This window comes from Tamandua tetradactyla, chromosome 8 (assembly GCF_023851605.1).
Source record: "Tamandua tetradactyla isolate mTamTet1 chromosome 8, mTamTet1.pri, whole genome shotgun sequence".
Taxonomy (NCBI): Eukaryota; Metazoa; Chordata; class Mammalia; order Pilosa; family Myrmecophagidae; genus Tamandua; species Tamandua tetradactyla.
Window position 1 is genome coordinate 1,412,834 of NC_135334.1, and position 18,756 is coordinate 1,431,589.

Here is an 18,756-nt window from a genome sequence, read left to right on the forward strand (position 1 = left end):
AAAAATATTTCTTTTTAATTTAACTTCTGGTTTCTGTACCGCTGAGTAGCTTAGCTAAAGAGAGATGAGGAAAGAACCATTGTCTCTGATATAAACAGCTAGTCCTGCACCTGGAATTCTTAAGATATTTTTCTAGAACAGGCAGCTATATCAGCCTTCCTTAATGGAAGAGTTCTTCATAAAAATTTTTTGTCAAGCATGTTATCTTAAAATTGCAGTTCCCTTTCAATGGCAAAGGATTTTGCATTTTGTTTATTCCTTTTTTTTTTTTTTTTTGTACATGGGCAGGCACCAGGAATCAAACCCAGGTCTCCGGCATAGCAGGCAAGAACTCTGCCACTGAGCCACTTGCCCGCCCTTATTTATTCCTTTTTAATTTGGGACAAGTATTATATGCATTTGGTAAAAAAATAAAATAAAACAAAATAATCTGAGGAACTTAAAAAATTCTGATTTTGAATTCTCGTTACACTGAACCTAGATCAGAAGGATAAGCAGATGCTAGAGGGGTACATGCAAAATAAATAACAGCAGAATGAGTCCCTGAAATGGGGTGGGGTTTTAACCTTATTAAGCCACTGTCAATCCCTCAGCCCAAGCCCCCCTGAGTTAGCCACACCTGCCTCCAGCTGCATCTCCTGCCTCCTCATCTTCCCTAGACTTGGAGGGTCCTGCCACGAAGGCTAGAGAAGGGGAATGACTGCTATGGTACTTGGCTTTTCTCCACGTTTCTCTTACTTTCCCTCTCACGTCGTACTCTATCATGAGTTTGTTCTCCTTCCCTGAGTGCTCAAGCTAGAGAACGGACCTCAAAGCTACCACAAGTTGGTATTTCTCCCACCCAAAAATCCCATCCTGGAAGGGTTTCCTGCTCCCTTCCCAGTGACCACCTCCCACATCCCACAGTCCTCACCTCTCCCAGGTACTTGAGTGCATCCCACAGGGACAAGTAGAAACCCGGCATCACTGGCTCATACGTGGTCTTGAGAAGAAGGCCAGGTGGGGGAGGCAGGGGGTCACCTGCAACACACACAGGCCAAAGGACCCAAAAGAGTCATCACCTCCTCTGGCCTCCCCAGACCCCAGCTCCAATATGTGGGCTCAACATACTCCTTTATCCAAAAGCAAAAGGGCAAGCAGGTCCATTCTCAGGACACGTCTAGAACTCTAGAAAGGCAATGCCTGGGAGCGGGGCGTAAGGGGAGACTTGTAATATTCCCCAGCATTCCAACATCTGTAAAATAGAAAGGTGAAGGTGGAGGGATAATGAACTACCACAGACACACACTTCATCTTTCAAGCATTCTTGTCCCTGTCCAGAATCCCCGTGTGATCTGCACACAGATGAACTGGGGTTGAGGTAAGGGAATGAAGACGTCTCCTTAGGAATCTCACAGAAAAACCAAGGGCCTACGTTGGTGCTTGAATCTGCTGTTTGCTGGGTACCTGACAAGGAGCTGAAGAAGTCTCGGAGCTTGAAGTACTTGGCTGTGTAATCTCCGGCCTCCGTCAGCACAGCATCATAGTCTGCAAGACACCCAGGACCTGTCATTCATGTCCCCAAGAAAGCAGGAAGAGAAGGGACAAATCGAAGTAGGGCAGCAGAGGCATAATCCCAGCAGTTTTGGAGAGAAAACACTTTGGCCTGAGCCATGTCATCAACGAGAAGGAGAAAATGCCTCTCCTAGTGATCCCAGCATGCCTGTGTTTCTAGCTTCGGTGGTTTAAAACGGGGCATCCTTCCTACCACTCTAAGGGGACAGAGGTCACACCATTGCAGGGGCCTGAGTCTGGGAGAGGCCATTCCTGCACCTTCTAGCAGGGCCTCAACCCACTTCCTAGTGGACTTCCAGCAGGGTGGGCAGTTAAGGACACTTCATCTGTTTCCTACCACTCAGGAGTTACAAGTCATCATCAGACAAAATCTTTACCTTCCCTAGGGGCGTTACCCAGAAAAGATGCTACAAATGTCAGGGAGGGGCAATCTTGGGGAGTACTTGCCATAGCTGGTGACATCGGACTTATACTCATTGTAATGCATGGCCCCATTCATGAAACCAAAGTTGGTGCCTCCATGGAACATGTAGAGGTTGATGGATGAGCCAGCATTGATGATGGCCGACACCGTTTTTAAAACCTCTGCAGGAAGAAGAGACGGCAGTTTGAGATGAGCCAGGAGGTTCTTTGGTTCTCTTAGCCTGCACAGGCCCGCCTCAAACTCAACTCATCACTTGGTCCTTCAGCTTTCACTAAAGCCCCAAAGCCAGTGGATCCAGCCTCCTGGCCCCCAGGGCCTGTGTCTTCACGCTCTTTCCATCACCGTCACAGCTCCATGGGGAAACGGCATAGGACTGGCCTTCCCCCTTGACCCGCAACCTTCTCACTTAGTGCAATACAGTGAGACAGGATTTACAAACAGAAATATAACTGACCATTGTCCTAAGCCTACCTGTATCAGAAAATGAGCCAATCTCATGAAAAAATAATTTCAGAAGGGGAAATAGAAATTGATTGCAAGCATGCACATCTTAAAACCTGACTGGTAATCAAAGAAATGCCAACTAAACAATCACCTCTCAGCTTGGCAAGTACTAAAAATAATTCTAATATTCAGTGTTGAGCCTGTGGGACATGGGTAGTCTCCTTCAACATGGGTGAGGGAAAATTGCCATGATCTTCCTGGAGAGCAGTTTAGTAAATCTACATCAAAGTGGCACTGATCAAGCAAGTCTATTTCTAGGAACTTCTAGGGAAATAATATGAAAAGTATGCAAAAATGGAAATTCAAGATGGTCACTGAAATGGCACTTAAGTTAACAATTCCAAAAAAATATGCATAAAACACTGCAAATGACCTAAGTGTTCATCCATAAGAAACCAAAGAAGAGACGAGTCATCAGTTCAGGGGAGTTCTGTGCATTCTTTAAACTATCACGTGAATCTTTATTTACACTACGTTTAATAGTATATTAACCGCTGTCCATAATATGGCACTAGCTGACACAGCAGGCTTCACAGAGAGAGACCCCCATTTTTGTACTAACATCTCTAGCTCCCTGTTTATGTAAATGAGGTGCTGGAAATATTCTCTTTGGGCTTTTGGATTTTTTTCTTTACTTCTTTACACATTCTCTGCATTTTGTGAATGTCTGCAGTAGGCATGCATTATTTTCCTAATCAAAGAGAACTATAATAAGGCAATATTAAAAGTCCTGCCATTTACTTTGGGTATTGATACAAATGGCTTTGGAATATCAAGAGCGGATTATTACATGCAGATAACTGCAGAGGCCTTGCCCCATGCGCCGCGCTTCCACTAATTTTCCGGTTACTTGAAACATTCTTATTCCTCGGCTCTGCCTGCATTCTGGATGTAGGAAGCCACGGCACTCACCAGAAGAATCCAGGATGTGGTGCGGGTCTCCCCATGAGTCAAACCATCCCGTCCAGTACTCCATCACCATCCTGGGCTGAATGCCCTGAGCACAACAGAACCAGGGATTAGAGGGGCAGGCTGACAACAGAGAAGGAGGGGAGCTCTTCCTAAGGCAGGCAGTAGAGGAGGAAGGGAGCCCAGGACCCAATCCTCCCAACTCTTCCCTGGCTGCAGACCCCTTGCCTTCAAGGCCATCAAAGACAGAACACAGGTGAGGGCCAGAGGCCTCAGCACCCATATGCCCATCAGGTATGGCTCCCACACCTGCAGGAGTAAGGTGAAGGAAGTTTCCCAGTAGACCTGGATTGATTAACTTGATTTAATGTTGCCTACTACAGCAGCAGGGAAACCCTGTGGCTGTTCAAATGCATCTTCTTTAGGATCCATCTCCTGCTTCAGGAGCCTTCTCCAAGTTCTGCCCACCCTCTTCAAGGAAGGAGACATCGGGTACACGGTGACTCAGTATCTGAGGGGCACACCAAGGGCGCAGGTCCTTAAGCTGCCACTTTCCTTTAGCCAGGAGAACCAGAAGCCTATGAATATGGCATGTCCCTGTAACAGGTTCAGCTCAGTTGAAACAAGCTGTGCAAAACTGGGCTGGAAGACAGTACCTTACAGCGTATCCTTTCCCAGTACAGGCTCTACCACCAGGATGTCTGGATTCATGCTGTGGTTGGGACACTCAATGTATCTTAAAGTATTTACAAATACTACTGATCTACTTAGGGATCTATTAAACCAAGAAGGCAGAATTCATCACCTCAACCCCATTCGACTCTGCCCTGTTTCCAAGAAGCTCCTGGTAGGGAGTGCAAGCACTAATACTCTACAACTCCAGGTACTGTGACAAAGACACCTGTGCTGGTTTGAATCTGTTACATACTCCAGAAAAGCCTATGTTATTTTAATCCAATCCTGTGGGGAAAGACCTAATTTTGGGTGGGCCTTTTTATTAGGTTGTTTTCATGGAGATGTGACCTCGCCCATACAAGGCGGATCCTAATCCACTTACGGAGTCCTTTAAAGGAGATATTTTGGAGAGAGCTCAGAGCCGAGAGAAGCTAAGAGCGAAAGAAAATGCCCACAGAGAAATTTTGGAGAGAAGGACCAGCAAACGTTGCCAAATGCCTTCCCATATGACAGAGGAACCCCAGATGCCAGCAGCCTTTCCCTCCATGAATGCATCCTCTTGTTGGTGCCTTAAATCTGGACATTTTCATGGCTTTAGTATTGTAACCTGCTAATTAATGAATCCCCTATATACAAACCTATCTATTTCTGGTACATTGCATCCCAGCAGCTTTAACAAACCAAAGCAGATGCTAACTCACTGACTCAGTGACGATTTAGCAAGCAATTTCTGTTAGTGAGGACCTTATATTTAGTGGGCCACATAACTAAATCCAGGTGAACAGATCCAGCACAATGGGGCAAATTTACCATCCATTTAGTAGGTGGCACCAGCCTCACCCACGTAAAGGCCAGAGAAGTCACTGTAATTTTTTAGGAAAACAGGTGGTTTGGTTTTCTGCACAAGCTGTTTACGCCCCATGAAGGGGACAGGCTGCACCACTAAAAGGGGAAATTAGAGTCTCAGCCCCATATTTCAGTAGTCTCTAGTGCCAAGGGGGTCCCAGGCCAGAGGGTGCCAGGGCCCAGGGTAGGGGGTGCCCTGAAGGGCCAGCCACTGTGCTCCGTAGTTAAGAGCACAAAGTCCAGGATCAGCCAGACCATGCTGTCTTCCATTGTCCACCACCTGTGTCCTCTCAGGCAAGATGCTTCATCTGCTCTAAGTGTGAAACAGTGGTAACCTGACATAGCCCATGTGGCTACTGGGAGGGTTAAAGGAGATAACAGACACAAAGCACTTAGTACACAGAGCCTGGCACATAGAGGGCACTCAAAAACACTAACATCTATATTGCAGCAAGTGGTCACAAGTGAGGGAGGCATTAGTGGCTGTTCCACAGCTATGCCGAGTTGGTGCCTAGAGCCTTGTCCATTCAAGGGAAGTCTTAAATAAATAAGGAGCCTCCAAGTCTCCTTTGAGGAAAACTGTATCTGGTAAGCCTCAGAAAGCTTTGCACTGAGGGCAAGAAATGCATTTTAGCAGCGAACACTCTGTCACCAGGCAGTGAGGCCTGAAATGGCACAGGAACAGCTGCTTCTCCAAGGACAGAGGGAAGGAACCAACACGAAGTGCTCTCTCACCCCAGCTACCATCTTCAGTACTTTCCAAATACAACCTCATTAAATTCTCACAGTAACCTACACACAGGAACAATTGCCATACCCTGCCCCTCACCCTGCTGAGGAGGAAAGAGGCACAGAGATATCAAGCAACTCATCCAAAGTCCCGCCAGGGGAAGGCAGAGCAGATGGAGGGCTCACAGCATCCTGTGTCTCTGTGACAGCACTGTGCACAACTGTGCTTAGTTATTTGTGCATTTTTAAATTTAACTTTTCTCTATCCTAGTAGGTTATAAACTCTGGAGGGCAGAGAACCTGTTGTCTTATCCACCATAGTTTAACAGAACCTCGTCCAGTTCCCACAGAGTAAGCACCCAGTGAATATGAGGTGACAGAAAGCATGGGAAGGGGGGGACGGGAATGGGGGACGGAAGTTACTTGTCCACAATGTGTGTAATGGAAGTCAGCCTAGCTCCTAGCCCCACACCCCTCTCCCTCCCCATTCCTGCCTCCTCCCTGAATCTGTCTCTGCTCTGGTGGTCCTTCTAGATTCCCTCTCCCTCCCGTCCCCTGCCTCACTGCCCCAGAGCTTCCACATGGATGTGTCTCACGGCATAAACTCTGCTCTAAAACGCGCACAGATGCTCCAGCGGTGCCACCCTGGAGCCAGGCAGGGGCCGTGTGGGACATTCACCCCCTACCCCATCCCCCCCTCAAGAAGACAGTCCATGCATGGTTTCTGTGGGGAGCACAGATGCCTTGGCCCAGACCACATCCATCCCCACAGGAGAGACACATGGACGTGGGAGAAATAAATCAATCCAAAGGAGATTGAGCTGTGAGTTCCCATCCATCCGAAGGACGCTGACACACACCCAGAAGAGACAAGCTCTCCTTCCGTCTTGCTGACAACACTAATCTTTTTTACACCTGAGGGGCCTTACAAGTCAAAGTCAGACACGCTCAGGGCCAGGAGGTGCTTCTCCCCGAGTCCCTGGGGACAGAACAGCCACCCGGGTTAACTGAGTCCGCGAGTCTACTCAGAGCCTTTTGTGAGCGGGCCACCCCGGAGCTTCAGAAGAGGCAGGTCTGGCACTTCAGAGCTCCTTCCGTTGCTGGTCCAGTACACGGGCTCAGGGTCACGAAGGGAGCAAGTTCCGAAGGGTGGTCACAAGCTGAAAGGCTGCGGCACCCAGAAGTCCCTCCCTCCCATCCCTGGGATACCAAGCGTGACTCAGGGCATTCCAAACCACGGCAGCCTTCCTGACAAAGAGGCTCAGTTTCTTGTGCTGGAAACCGTTGCTCTTGTGTGGAGCAAGGCTCAACTCACCTGGGCATGCAGCAGAAAATCAGTCAGTAACAGCAGCTCCTGTTGTGACTGCAAGTTGATGGTGGCAAGCACTGGGAAGGGAAGGGGGAAGGAGAAAGAAAACATTGTCTCACAGCCAGGAAGAAGCTGAATTATTCCACACCATTCTCTACCCACCAGCATGATGAATCGACTGGCCCTGACACTGCCCCCCTTCTCCAACTGGACATGGCTCCTCGACATTGGCAGATTTACCGCATGCCCCCTGGGGACCCACTGCCCGGCAACAGACCCCACAGAGCGGTCATTCGCTGAGACTCGAGACTCACTGTCATTTTTACAACATGAGTGTGCACTTCTTTTCACAGTTCTTTGGTGGACTGAACACATTTACAAAACTTGATGCCATGGATTTCTTGAACTACCCCAGCTTGAGAAGTTGACCATAAGCTCCTGGCCTGTTTGCTCTGTCTTGACAGTCAGCATCACAGGCCCCAGCCTTGGCCTGAGCTCCAGTGGGCCCAGGGAGGTTGGGGATAGACCGAGATAGTCCAGCCACCCTGATGCTCCTGCAGGCGTCACATGGAGACATCATGACTGGGGACTGGAAACAAGCAATAGCTGAGGCCCAGGAAGGGTGAAAATCCACCACTGGGATTTCCCACCACCAACAGAGCAGAGGTGCCAACCCAAGCTACTGTCCTGTGGTGGCACAAACCCCACAACCACCTTCCCAAGGGGATGAAGCTGCAAGCCGACGGCCAAAAGCCTGCACCTAGGCATCTTTACACCACGGTGGAAACTCCTCGAAGACAGAGGCCTGGCTGAAACTAATCAGGCAGAATCCTTGAAAGCCAACAAGGTTCCTGTGGCCAAGGGATCACGAACATCTCTCTCCAATCCTGCCTGACAACCCATTAAGAAAAAAGTAAACGATGCAAAGGTACAAGGTCACAGAGGAAGAGAACCAGAGAGGAGACACCTGGAAGAGATGAGAATTCAAGACATTGTTGGCAGACTGAGGAAGGGCAGAGGGTGGGAAATGGTTCAGAAGAGCAGAAGTTGCAGCCAACTCCCTGCCTTCGCCCAAGCCTGGCACCCCTCCAAAGCCTCCACCAGAGGGGACACTGAAGTGGCCGGGTGGTCAGGCGCAGTCTCATGTACCCCTGCCGTGTCCCCTCCAGGGAGAGCCACGGCCAGCATAGTGTGGGAATGAGTAGGGGGTGGAAGGGCTCGAAATGGGGTCAGGGCATTCAGAACAGTGGGGTCCCTGCCTGCTCCCAGACACCTGCTGCAAGAGGCTGGTGAAGATTACAACCCTAAGGACATCTCCAAACAGCAACATCTGGGGGTCCCTTCCTGAAACAGCCCAGCACAGCCAGCTGCCATCCAATGAAGCCCGGCACATCCTCTCCTAACACTAGAAGCTCCCAAGCAGCTTCTTAGTGCCCCTTTCTTAGACATGACTGTTCAGACAAGACTCACAAATTGAAAAGGTCTCATGAGGAAGACTGAGCTGAACACACAGAAAAGTGGAGCAAAAATACACAGTGGAGGGAATAAATAAAATACTTTTTTTAAGTAAAATATTCTGAGAGAGATACGAGACAACCGTATTAAAACATGCTATGAGAAAAGAAATATATTCAAGATTTATTGGTATGCTCTATAATCCAAGGAATAACAGAAGGACTGGAAGATAAAGTTGAGGAAACCACCTAGAAAGCTGAACTAAAAGATAAAGAGATAGAAAACAGAAAAGACCAATCCACATGAGAATCCAACTGCTAATTACCAAAGATCAGAGAGAAAGAGGGGAGCGCTATCAGAGAAGGACAGTGACAGAATTTCCCGCCAGGGGTGGACACAACTCTTCAGAGTCAAAGGATCCACAGAAGTGCAATGAAAATGAAAAAGCTTCACATAAGAATGTCAAAGATAAAGAGGAAATTCTAAAAGCTTCTAAGAACAGGAGAGAGAAAAAAACAAAGCACGCAGGCCATTTAAAAGGCTCAGGAATCAGAACACCATCGTACTTCAGCGGCAACAATGGATGCCAGAAAATAATGGAACAAGAGCTCCGAAATTCCAGGCAGCAGGGGCTTCGGTGCCAGAACTTGGGGGCCCGTCTCAGGATGCGGCAGATGAGAGACCCGAGAGCAAGGCCCCCAGAAAGCAGATACACGCTATGTGATAGACAGTCATGTAAGACACACCAGTGACAGCTGTCCAGCAGATCTCTGGTAAAGCACTTATAAGAGAAAAGACCGAGAGAGGAGGGACAAAAAAGAGAAAAATTATAAAGGAAAGAAAAATAAATGGGATAATTCACTGAAAACGAAGACTAAAAAGTAAGTCAATCAGGAACTCCAAGAATCACAAATAGTGATTCACAAATAGTGTGCAGAGCATAATTCTGACATAGCCGTTGGCCTGGCAGCGAGCAGCATTTACAAATTAATAACGGAGACACTGACTACCGATTTTAATCAGGAATGGAACTGGCAAGGGAGCAATGAGGATGGCAAGAGGAGTGAAGGCCGCTTCTGGGGTAGCAGGAAGGCAGCAGACAGAATCAGGAACTGATAATACAGATCCCTACGTGCTTACTGTTTATAAATGTGAAGGGAAATGCCAGAAGAAACAGTTAAAAGAGTTCAAGTGGCCATTTCTGGGATGAGGTACCAGAAGGTAAGGCAACACGACTTATTTTTAAGCACTTTTCCATTTTGTGCACAGACCATGGGTACGTGTTCCTTCCATCAAATGTTTAATTCTACACAATCCATGCAGCAGGGACAGGCGAGGGAACCAGGGTGTGGGCAGGTGAGGGAGCAGAATGGAGACCCCCACATCTGGCTAATGTGCAGACTATGACATCCTTGTGGACAGGAGTGTAGCCTGGCAGCCCCAGAGCGGGGGGCCAGCCTTGGTGGACAGTGCCCCCAGGTGTGCACGGTGGAAGCCCACTTCTCCCCAGCAGCAGCATCCTAGGGGCCAGTAACTCAAGTCCCACTCCTACTCCTCAACTAGGAGCTGCTCTGCAGAGGTTTCACCAAAGGCCCAAACGCCAAGCAGCTGCATGTAGGGGAGGCACACACAGAAGCAACCCAAGCCAGTGTGGGGCGGGGGGGGGGGGGGCGGAGTGCCCAGAGGAAGCCCTGGTGTGCTGCAGCACAGACACACAGAGCATGGTGAGAGGCAGTGAGACTGAAGAAAACTAGGGTAGGGAAGAGGAACTGGGTGGGCATGGAGGGGTTGACTTTAAAGAAGCCTCACTAAGAAGGTGACCTTTCAGCAGAGACAGGAAGGAGGAGAGGGGACAAGCCAGGCAGCATTTGGCAGACTGCACTCCTGGTGAGGTCACGGAGGTGGGGGGCTGTCCATGTGCCCGAGGAGCAGCGAGGAGGTGGGAGGGGGCCAGAAGGGCACCGGAGGCAGAAGGCGCTAGTGGCCTTGTCCGATCACTCTCAAGACAGGGACTCAGGCTGAGTGAGCCAGGTGCCCTTGAGGCGTAACAAGGGGGTTTAACAGATGATCCGAATTATACTTCAAAAGGGACATAAGCTGCTCCGCTGAGAAATAGTACAGGAGGTAACAGCAGAAAAAAGGGAGGATGGCTAAAGTGCTCCTGCAATACCCAGGTGAGAAGTGATGGTGAGAGTCGGGGCAGAAAAACATATTTGGGCTCAGAGATATTTTGAAGATAAAGCCCACAGAATCTGCCAATGGATGTGCCAGTGTTGAAGAAAGAGGGGCCAAGAATGATGATGAAAGTAGCGTCATCAACATGATGGCATAGGACATCTCCCTGGAAAAGTCTCCCCTCAGCAACAAATAATGAGAGGACAAATCCTGCTTGCCTGGAACTCTGGAGGTGGACAGAGAATGGAGAAGAACTCCACAGATGCTGAATCAAAGGAAAAATTTATATCCTGGGCCTGCCAATCCTGCACAGCTTGGGGGTCCTACGAAAGCAGTATGGCTGGGTCCCTCCTGCTGCAGGTTCAAAACATAAAGCCACAAAGAGCAGCAAGTTAGAGCCTCCCACGTATCCTGGCACAGGAACCCAAGTCTGCAGAGGCCAAGGCAGAGCACAAGTGGCTGAGGAGTACAGCATACAAAAGTGTTCCAGGAATAAAAAGAGACCACGGTGTCTGACTGCTGGATCACCTAAATGAGAAAAGGGTCTTTCTGGAGTGATCCATCTAGCTCCCAGGGGCGAGAAACTCTATCAAGGAGATACCAGGAGCAGAAAAGCTTCGTGGGAGAAAAGAGGGCATAGGGGCGGAACTGCTTGCTGTAAGACAGGACGGGTCCCAGAATTGAAAAGTGTAATGAAAAGGGGGCACCAAGTAAGGGAGAGAAATTAAACAAATCAGAGACTCTGAGAAGAAAAGATCGTACAATAACAAACAGAACAGATCAAATTTCCCAGAAAAGGAACAGAGGAAAGGAAGCTTTCTCCTGAAAGTGAAAGAATGGCATGCAAAAAGAGCAACTCTGAAAACTGTACCACATAGCCAGGGCAAGAATCACGTGCAGAGAAGTGGAAAAAGTGTGAACAGTTGAACACAGGTCCAGTATAAGTTGGACCAAGCGTCAAAAAAGAGCCTTAACACATAGCCAATCTACATTAAAACCCTACACAAAAGTGAGAAACTGACCTTCAGAGTTACATCAAAATAATCAGATGCCCAGACACCGGCAAAAAATTACAAGCCATACTAAGAAATACTTCTCAAAGGAACAAAATAAAATTTCATCGGAGACACAGAATTTGGAACAATCAGTCAAAGAAGTTCCAACAAATCTCCTAAATCAATTCAAGGAGTTGAAGGAAAATATGGATAGAAATAAACTAATGGTGGATGTAGAGCAAAAGGAAGTTAAGAAAATACTGTCTGAGCAAAATGAAGAATTGGAAAGTTTAAAAAGAAACAGAACAAGGGACCACGGGTAATTCAGTGGTAGAATTCTCACCTGCCATGCAGGAGACCTGGGTTCAATTCCCAGCCTACGTACCCCACCCCCAAAAAAACATTGTGAACAAAATTCTCTATAATATACATATCACCTAGCTGCCTCCAGGTGTGTGCATGTATAGATATAGAAACACATATATGTAGGGAGCATAATAAAAAACAAAATAAATTATGGGAATGAAAGGCACGATGCCGGAGATTAAAAATACACCAGTCATACAACAGCAGATTTAAGAAGGCAAAAGAATCAGCAAACTAAAAAACAGACAATCGAATTCATACAGTCAGAAGAACAGATAGAGAAAAGAACAGAAAAATCTAAGCAGTGTCTCAGCGATGTGAGTGACAGCACGAAGCACACAAACATACACATCATGGATGTCCCAGAAGGAGAACAGAAGGGACATGGAATAGAAAGAATATTTGAGGAAATAATGCCCCAAATTTCCCACCTCTTATGAAAAGTTATAAATATGCCTGTCCAAGAAGTGCAATGTATTTCAAACTGAATAAACCCTAATCGATCTAATTTATGACACATACTAATTAGAATGTCAAATGCCAAAGATAAAGAAAGAATTCTGAAAGCAGCAAGAGCAAAGTAATTCATCACACACAAGGTTTCCTCAATAAGACTAAGCTCTGACTTCTCATCAGCAACCATGGAGACAAAACGGCACTGGTATGATAGATTTTAGGCACTGAAAGAGAAAAATGCCAAACAAAAATTCTTTATCTGCCAAAAATGTACATCAGAAAATGAGGGAGAGTTTTAAATATTCAGAGATAAATAGAAAATGAGAGGATTCATCACCAAAACACCTGCCCTGCAAGAATTACTAAATTACAAAAAAATACTTTAAATATACATAGAAACAGAAATGAGGAAGGGATCAGTCAGCTACATCTCAGGAGATTAATTATACAGAAAAAGAAGTAAGAAACATATGACATAAAAATCAAAGGACAAAACAGCAAAATAAGTACTGTCTTTACAGTAATAACACTGAATATTAACGGATTAAACTTTCCAATCAAAAGACAGATTGGTAGAATGAACCAAAAAGCATGATCCAACTATATGGTGTTTATAGGAGACTTATGTTAGACCAAACATACAAATAGATTGAAAGTAAAAGGCTGGAAAAAGCCATTCCATGCAAACAGTCAAAAGAGAGAGTTGGGGGGGGCAGGCCATAGTGGCTCAGTGGCGGAGTTCTTGCCTGCCAGGCAGAGACCCAAGTTCGATTCCCGGTGCCCACCCATGAAAAAAAAAAAGAGAGAGAGAGAGTTAATAAGCTGAATAACAGACAAAATGGGTTTTAAGTCAAAAGCTATTACAGGTGTCCATGCAAAAAAAAAAACAAAAAACAGCTATTACAAGAGACATCAATATATAGTAATAAAAGGGGCAATATACGAAGAAGAATTAACAGTCATAACTACTTATGCACCTAACAGTGCCCCAAACCACATGATGCAAACACTGGCAACACTGAAGGGTGGTAAAGAAGTGTCTACAGTAAGTGAGAGACTTCAATATCCCACTCTCATCTATAGATAGAACATCTAGACAGATCAGTAAGGAAACAGGTCATTTGAATAATAAGATAAATGAACTAGACCTAACAGACATATAAAGGATACTGCATCTCAAAACAGCAGGATACACATTCTTCTCAAGTGCACATGGATCATTCTCTAGGACAGACCACATGTTGCGTCACAAAACAAGTCTCAATAAAGATTGAAATTATGTAAAGCAATGGAAGTTAAATAACACATTTTTAAACGATTTCAAAGAAGAAATTGCAAAGAAAATCAGTAAATATCTTGAGATGAATGAAAATGAGAACACAACATATCAAAATTTATGGGATGCAGCAAAAGCACTGTTGAGAGGGAAATTTATAGCTCTAAATCTGTACATTGAAAAAAAGAAGAAAGAGCTAAAATCAAAGACTTAACTGCATACCTGAAGGGAATAGAGAAAAAAACAGCAAACTAATTCCAAAGCAAGCAGAAGAAAAGAAATAAAAAAGATTAGAACAAAAATAAATGAAATTGAGAAAAAATAATAGAGGGCATTAACAAAACCAAAAGTTGGTTCCTTAAAAAGATCGATAAAATTGACAAACCTTTAGCTAGACCAACAAAGAAAAACAAGAGCATGCAAACAAAATCAGAAATGAAAGGTGAGGAATTACTGGTGATCCCATAGAAATAAAAAGGATCCTAAGAGGACACTATGAACAACTGTAAACAACAAATTTAGACAACCTATATGAAATGGACAAATTCCTAGAAACAGACAAACAACCTATACTGAGTCAAAAAGAAAAAGAAGACCTCAACATACTAATTCAAGTAAAGAGATTGACTCAATCATCAAAATCCTCCCAAGAAAGAAGAGTCCAGGACCAAATGGTTTCAAAGGCAAACTCTAACAAATACTCCAAGAAGGATTAATACCAATACTGATCAGTCTCTTCCCAAAAAACTGAAGAGGAGGGAACACTATCTGATTTTACGAAGCCAACATCACCCTAATAACAAAGCCTGATAAAGAGACCATGAGAAAAGAAAACTACAGATCAACTTTTCTTATGAATAACGATACAAAAATTCTCAACAAAATACTAGCAAATCAAATCAAATAGCACATTAAAAGAATTATACATTATGAAAAACAGGGTTTTATTTCTTGTATGCACAGGTAGTTCAACATAAGAAAATCAGTTAATGAAATACAGCACATTAACAAATCAAAATGGAAAAAATCACAAGATCATCTCAATTGATGCTGAAAAAGCATTTGACAAAATTCAATATCCTTTTCTGATAAATACACTCCAAAAGATAGGAATCAAAGGTAACTACCTCAATATGATAAAGGGAATATTTGTGTGCTGGTTTGAAAGGATGTATGTCCACTAGAAAAGCCATATTTTAATCTAAATCCCATTTCATAAAGGAAAAATAATCCCTATTCAATACTGTATGTTTGAAGCTGTAATCAGATCATCTCCCTGGAGATGTGATTTAATCAAGAGTGTTTTTAAGCTGGATTAGGTGACATGTCTCCACCCATTTGGGTGGGTCTTGATAAGTTTCTGGAGTCCTATAAAAGAGGAAACATTTTGGAGAATGAAAGAGATTCAGAGAGAGCCAGAGAAGAACGACGTAGCCACGAGAAGCTGAGTCCACCAGCCAGCGACCTTTGGAGATGAAGAAGGAAAATGCCTCCCGGGGAGCTTCATGAAACCGGAAGCCGGGAGAAGAAGCTAGCAGATGACCCCGTGTTTGCCATGTGCCCTTCCAGATGAGAGAGGAACCCTGACTGTATTTACCATGTGCCTTTCCAGATGAGAGAGAAACTCTGTGTTTGCCACGTGCCCTTCCACTTGAGAGAGAAACCCTGAACTTCATAGGCCTTCTTGAACCAAGGTATCTTTCCTTGGATGTCTTTGATTGGACATTTCTATAGATTTGTTTTAATTGGGACATTTTCTCAGCCTTAGAACTATAAACTAGCATCTGATAAAATCCCCCTTTTTAAAAGCCATTCCATTTCTGGTATACTGCATTCCCACAGCCAGCAAACTAGAACAGGTGGTGTATGGGAATCCTGTATTTCATGCATGATTGTACTGTAAACCCAAAACTTCTCTAATAAAGAAAAAACGGGATGAAGTCCCAACACGAGACAACATGGATCAACCCTGAAGACATCATGTGAGTGATATAAGCCAGACACAAAAGGACAAGTATTGTATGATCTCCCTGACATGAAACAATTAGAATAAGCAAACTCACAGTGTCACAATCTAGAATATAGGTTATCAGGGGCTAACTCAGAAGTAGGGAACTGGGAGTTCATACTTACATTATACAGTTTTTATTTGGGTTAATTGTAAAGTTTTAGTAATGGATGGTGGTGATACTAGCACAACATTGTGAAAGTAACTGTAGTGAATTATATATGTGAATGTGCTTAACGGGAAATTTTAGGTTGTTCATATGGGACTAGAGAAAAATTAGTAAGAAAGAAAGAATCTGGTTTTCAAGAGTTCACAGCCATACAAACAACTAGAATGATAATGTATGATGAATCCTATAATGACTGTAGCAGAAATAACAATAATAAATTTAAAATGTATAGAAAAAGAATGATGATGAGGTTTGGATTCTGCAGTTAGGAAGATGGAGAATGTGGGTTATGGATCAGAGGAAGGTGGCAGGTGGGGCAGGTTTGAGGAAGGAATGCCAGAAGCTCAAGTTGATCATGTTGTGCTTGGGAGGCTGGCCAGGCATCCCAGCAAAGATGCCCAGTAGGCAGATGGACCTATGGGTCTGGAGTTCAGGGAAAGTTCCAACCAGAGCCTTGGGCTTCAGATCTGATCCATCTGCACACAGTTGACACAAGAACTCCATGAACCTGCACAAGGCCATCAGGGCAGGGGCGGGGAGGGAGGGGGAAGAGAAAAACCTCAATGTTAGGACTCAGGGAGACCAGACAGGACCAGTAGGAAACACTAAAGAAGAAACCCTGCCACGTGGAAGCCAAGAGAGGGCCAAGACCCAAGGAAAAGAGTTTAGGTTCCTGCCAAAAAAACAACAAAAAAAGCAGACAGATCACAGGTGATGAGGACTAAAACTGAAATGTATAACCTGGAAGCCACTGGTGACCTCAAAAAGAGGGACTTTCATGGAATGGTGAGGGTGATAGCTTGAGAAAGAGTATGAGGAAAGGAGCTGGAGGTGCTACATGTGGACAGTAAAGGAGATGTGCTGGAAGGGGAAGCAGAGAAACACAGCAGAAACAGGGAGGGCTCACGATGGGCTTTTCAAAAGGGATTCGAAGGGTAAGTTGTTCATATGGCAATGGGCTGACCTGGGAAAGAGAAAGCGTGCTGATGTAATGGGGTGATGGCTCAAGTAGGTAGTGAGAGGAGAAAGTGTAGCACCCTGTCCAGAGTAGGCATGGTCCTCTGGAGTAGCAGGAAGCAGGCAGCTTGAGGGGTGCAGTGCTGGTGGGTGGGGCTGTAGCAACCATCCACTCTGCATATTCTTGCCCAGCCAAGGGTCTCTCACATTGGCTCAGCAGTGACCTTCTCAGATCCCATGATGGTTTGGAGCTATGGACCCCAGAAAAACATATTCTTAAACCTAATCCATTCCTGCGGGTATGAACCCATTGTAAGAAGGACCTATTGATGACGTTATTCAGGTAAAGTGTGGCCCACCTCAATCAGGATGGGTCTTAATCCAATGACTGCAGACCTTTATAATGACTGCAGACCTTTATAAGCAGAAAGAAATTTAGATATAGACAGAAAGCCATGAACAGAGCAGAAAATCAGTGGAAGCAAGAAGGGAAAGGAGAGGCCAGGAGAGGCCGCCACGTGCATTGCCATGTGAAAAAAAAATCCAAGGACCAATAATCACCAGTAGCAGCCCCTGAACACCAGTCTTAAGGAAGAAAACATTGCCTTGATGCCTTGGTTTGGACTTCTCCTAGCCTCAAAACAGTGAGCCAATAAATTCTCACTGTTTAACCTAATATATTATCCAGTATCTGCCTTAGCAACAAGGAATCTGAAACAGATCCCAACCCAGCTGTTCCCCAAGTCTACAGAACACTCTCAGCAACCCACAACTAAAAGCCTGGGAGTGGTTGGCAGGAACAGAAGACCAGACACAAAGCTGTTCCAGTCTGCTCATCTCCGACGTGGACCCTCCAGCCCTTCTCAGAACAAAGTTTCAGGGTCCAAACCCAATAACCAGGAGAGAAACAGGCATCAGGAAACCCCTGCTGCACCACAGACCAGTCCAGGGGAGCAGGTAAGCCAGGCCAGTTGACCACCTCCCCACCGTGGACTGCAGGCACACACCTCCATGAATGCCCCCCTTTCTCAGGCCGTCCTTGTTGTCTGAAGTCAAGAGCAGCTCCACGATGCCACGATCCTCTAAGGCCTGCAGGGCAGAAGTAGACACATCAGAGTCTATCCTCACTCTCAGAGCTCTGGCAGATAGAGGCATGGGGGTGAGGTGACTGCAGAGAAAGAGGGGGGAGTTCAACACAATGAATTCATTTGCCTCCCAGAGAGCAGAGACAACCACCCTCTCTGTGCTCACCACATTCAGCAAAACTCCAGCACATCTGGGTTCCAGCCTCAGCCATGGGCAAGGGCATGTGAGTCCTGGGCGGGCCTTATGTGTGCCTACCCTGGGTAAAGTGCCTGGAGTAGTTGGGGGCCGGCCTGAGAAGGGCCCACTTGGAGGCTGTCACTGGCAACTGATGGCCAGTTCCTGTAGGCAGGTCAGGGCCTCAGGTGCAATCCCAGCATTTCCCTTTGCCCGTACCAGCACAGGCCACCTTGGGCAAGGGCAAACTCAGCTTGGCCATGCCAATCCCATGCCCACAGAATGCTGCCTCGCCAAACACAGCAGGAAACGCACTGTGGAAAAGACAGGTCTCAAGGTAGGAAGGAACGGACAGACATACATACCATGCTTGGGAGACAGTAATGGTGATTACCGGTAGCATTTCTGGGGCATGTGGTATCAGCCTGGTTGTCCTCATCAGTCTGGACCATTAATATCTTTTTTTTATTTTTATTAATAAAACCAATCAACACAAACATTTTTAACACTCAGAATTTTTACATCACTCCAGAAAAAGAAATAAAAAGAAAAAACTCATACATACCATACCTCTTACCCCTCCCTCTCACTGACCATTTGTATTTCCCTCTACCCAATTTATTTTAACATTTGCTCCCCCTATTATTTATTTTTAATCCATATTTTTTACTCATCTGCCCATACCATAG

At 45.6% G+C, this 18,756-nt stretch overlaps 1 protein-coding gene across 8 annotated transcripts in view; it reads right to left on the reverse strand.

Moving 5' to 3' along the window:
* The window catches only part of LOC143643992 (beta-galactosidase-1-like protein 2), a 54,720-nt gene that overhangs the window by 5,836 nt on the left and 30,128 nt on the right, over positions 1-18,756 (reverse strand). For all 8 annotated transcript variants that reach the window (XM_077112374.1, XM_077112369.1, XM_077112367.1 and 5 more), the window contains 6 exons: positions 17,815-17,896; positions 6,957-7,027; positions 3,395-3,479; positions 2,002-2,139; positions 1,447-1,527; positions 914-1,020 (listed from right to left, as the gene is read on the reverse strand). In XM_077112374.1, coding sequence (XP_076968489.1) covers positions 914-1,020; positions 1,447-1,527; positions 2,002-2,139; positions 3,395-3,479; positions 6,957-7,027; positions 17,815-17,896 — 564 coding nt within the window. The remainder of the gene's footprint in view (positions 1-913; positions 1,021-1,446; positions 1,528-2,001; positions 2,140-3,394; positions 3,480-6,956; positions 7,028-17,814; positions 17,897-18,756) is intronic.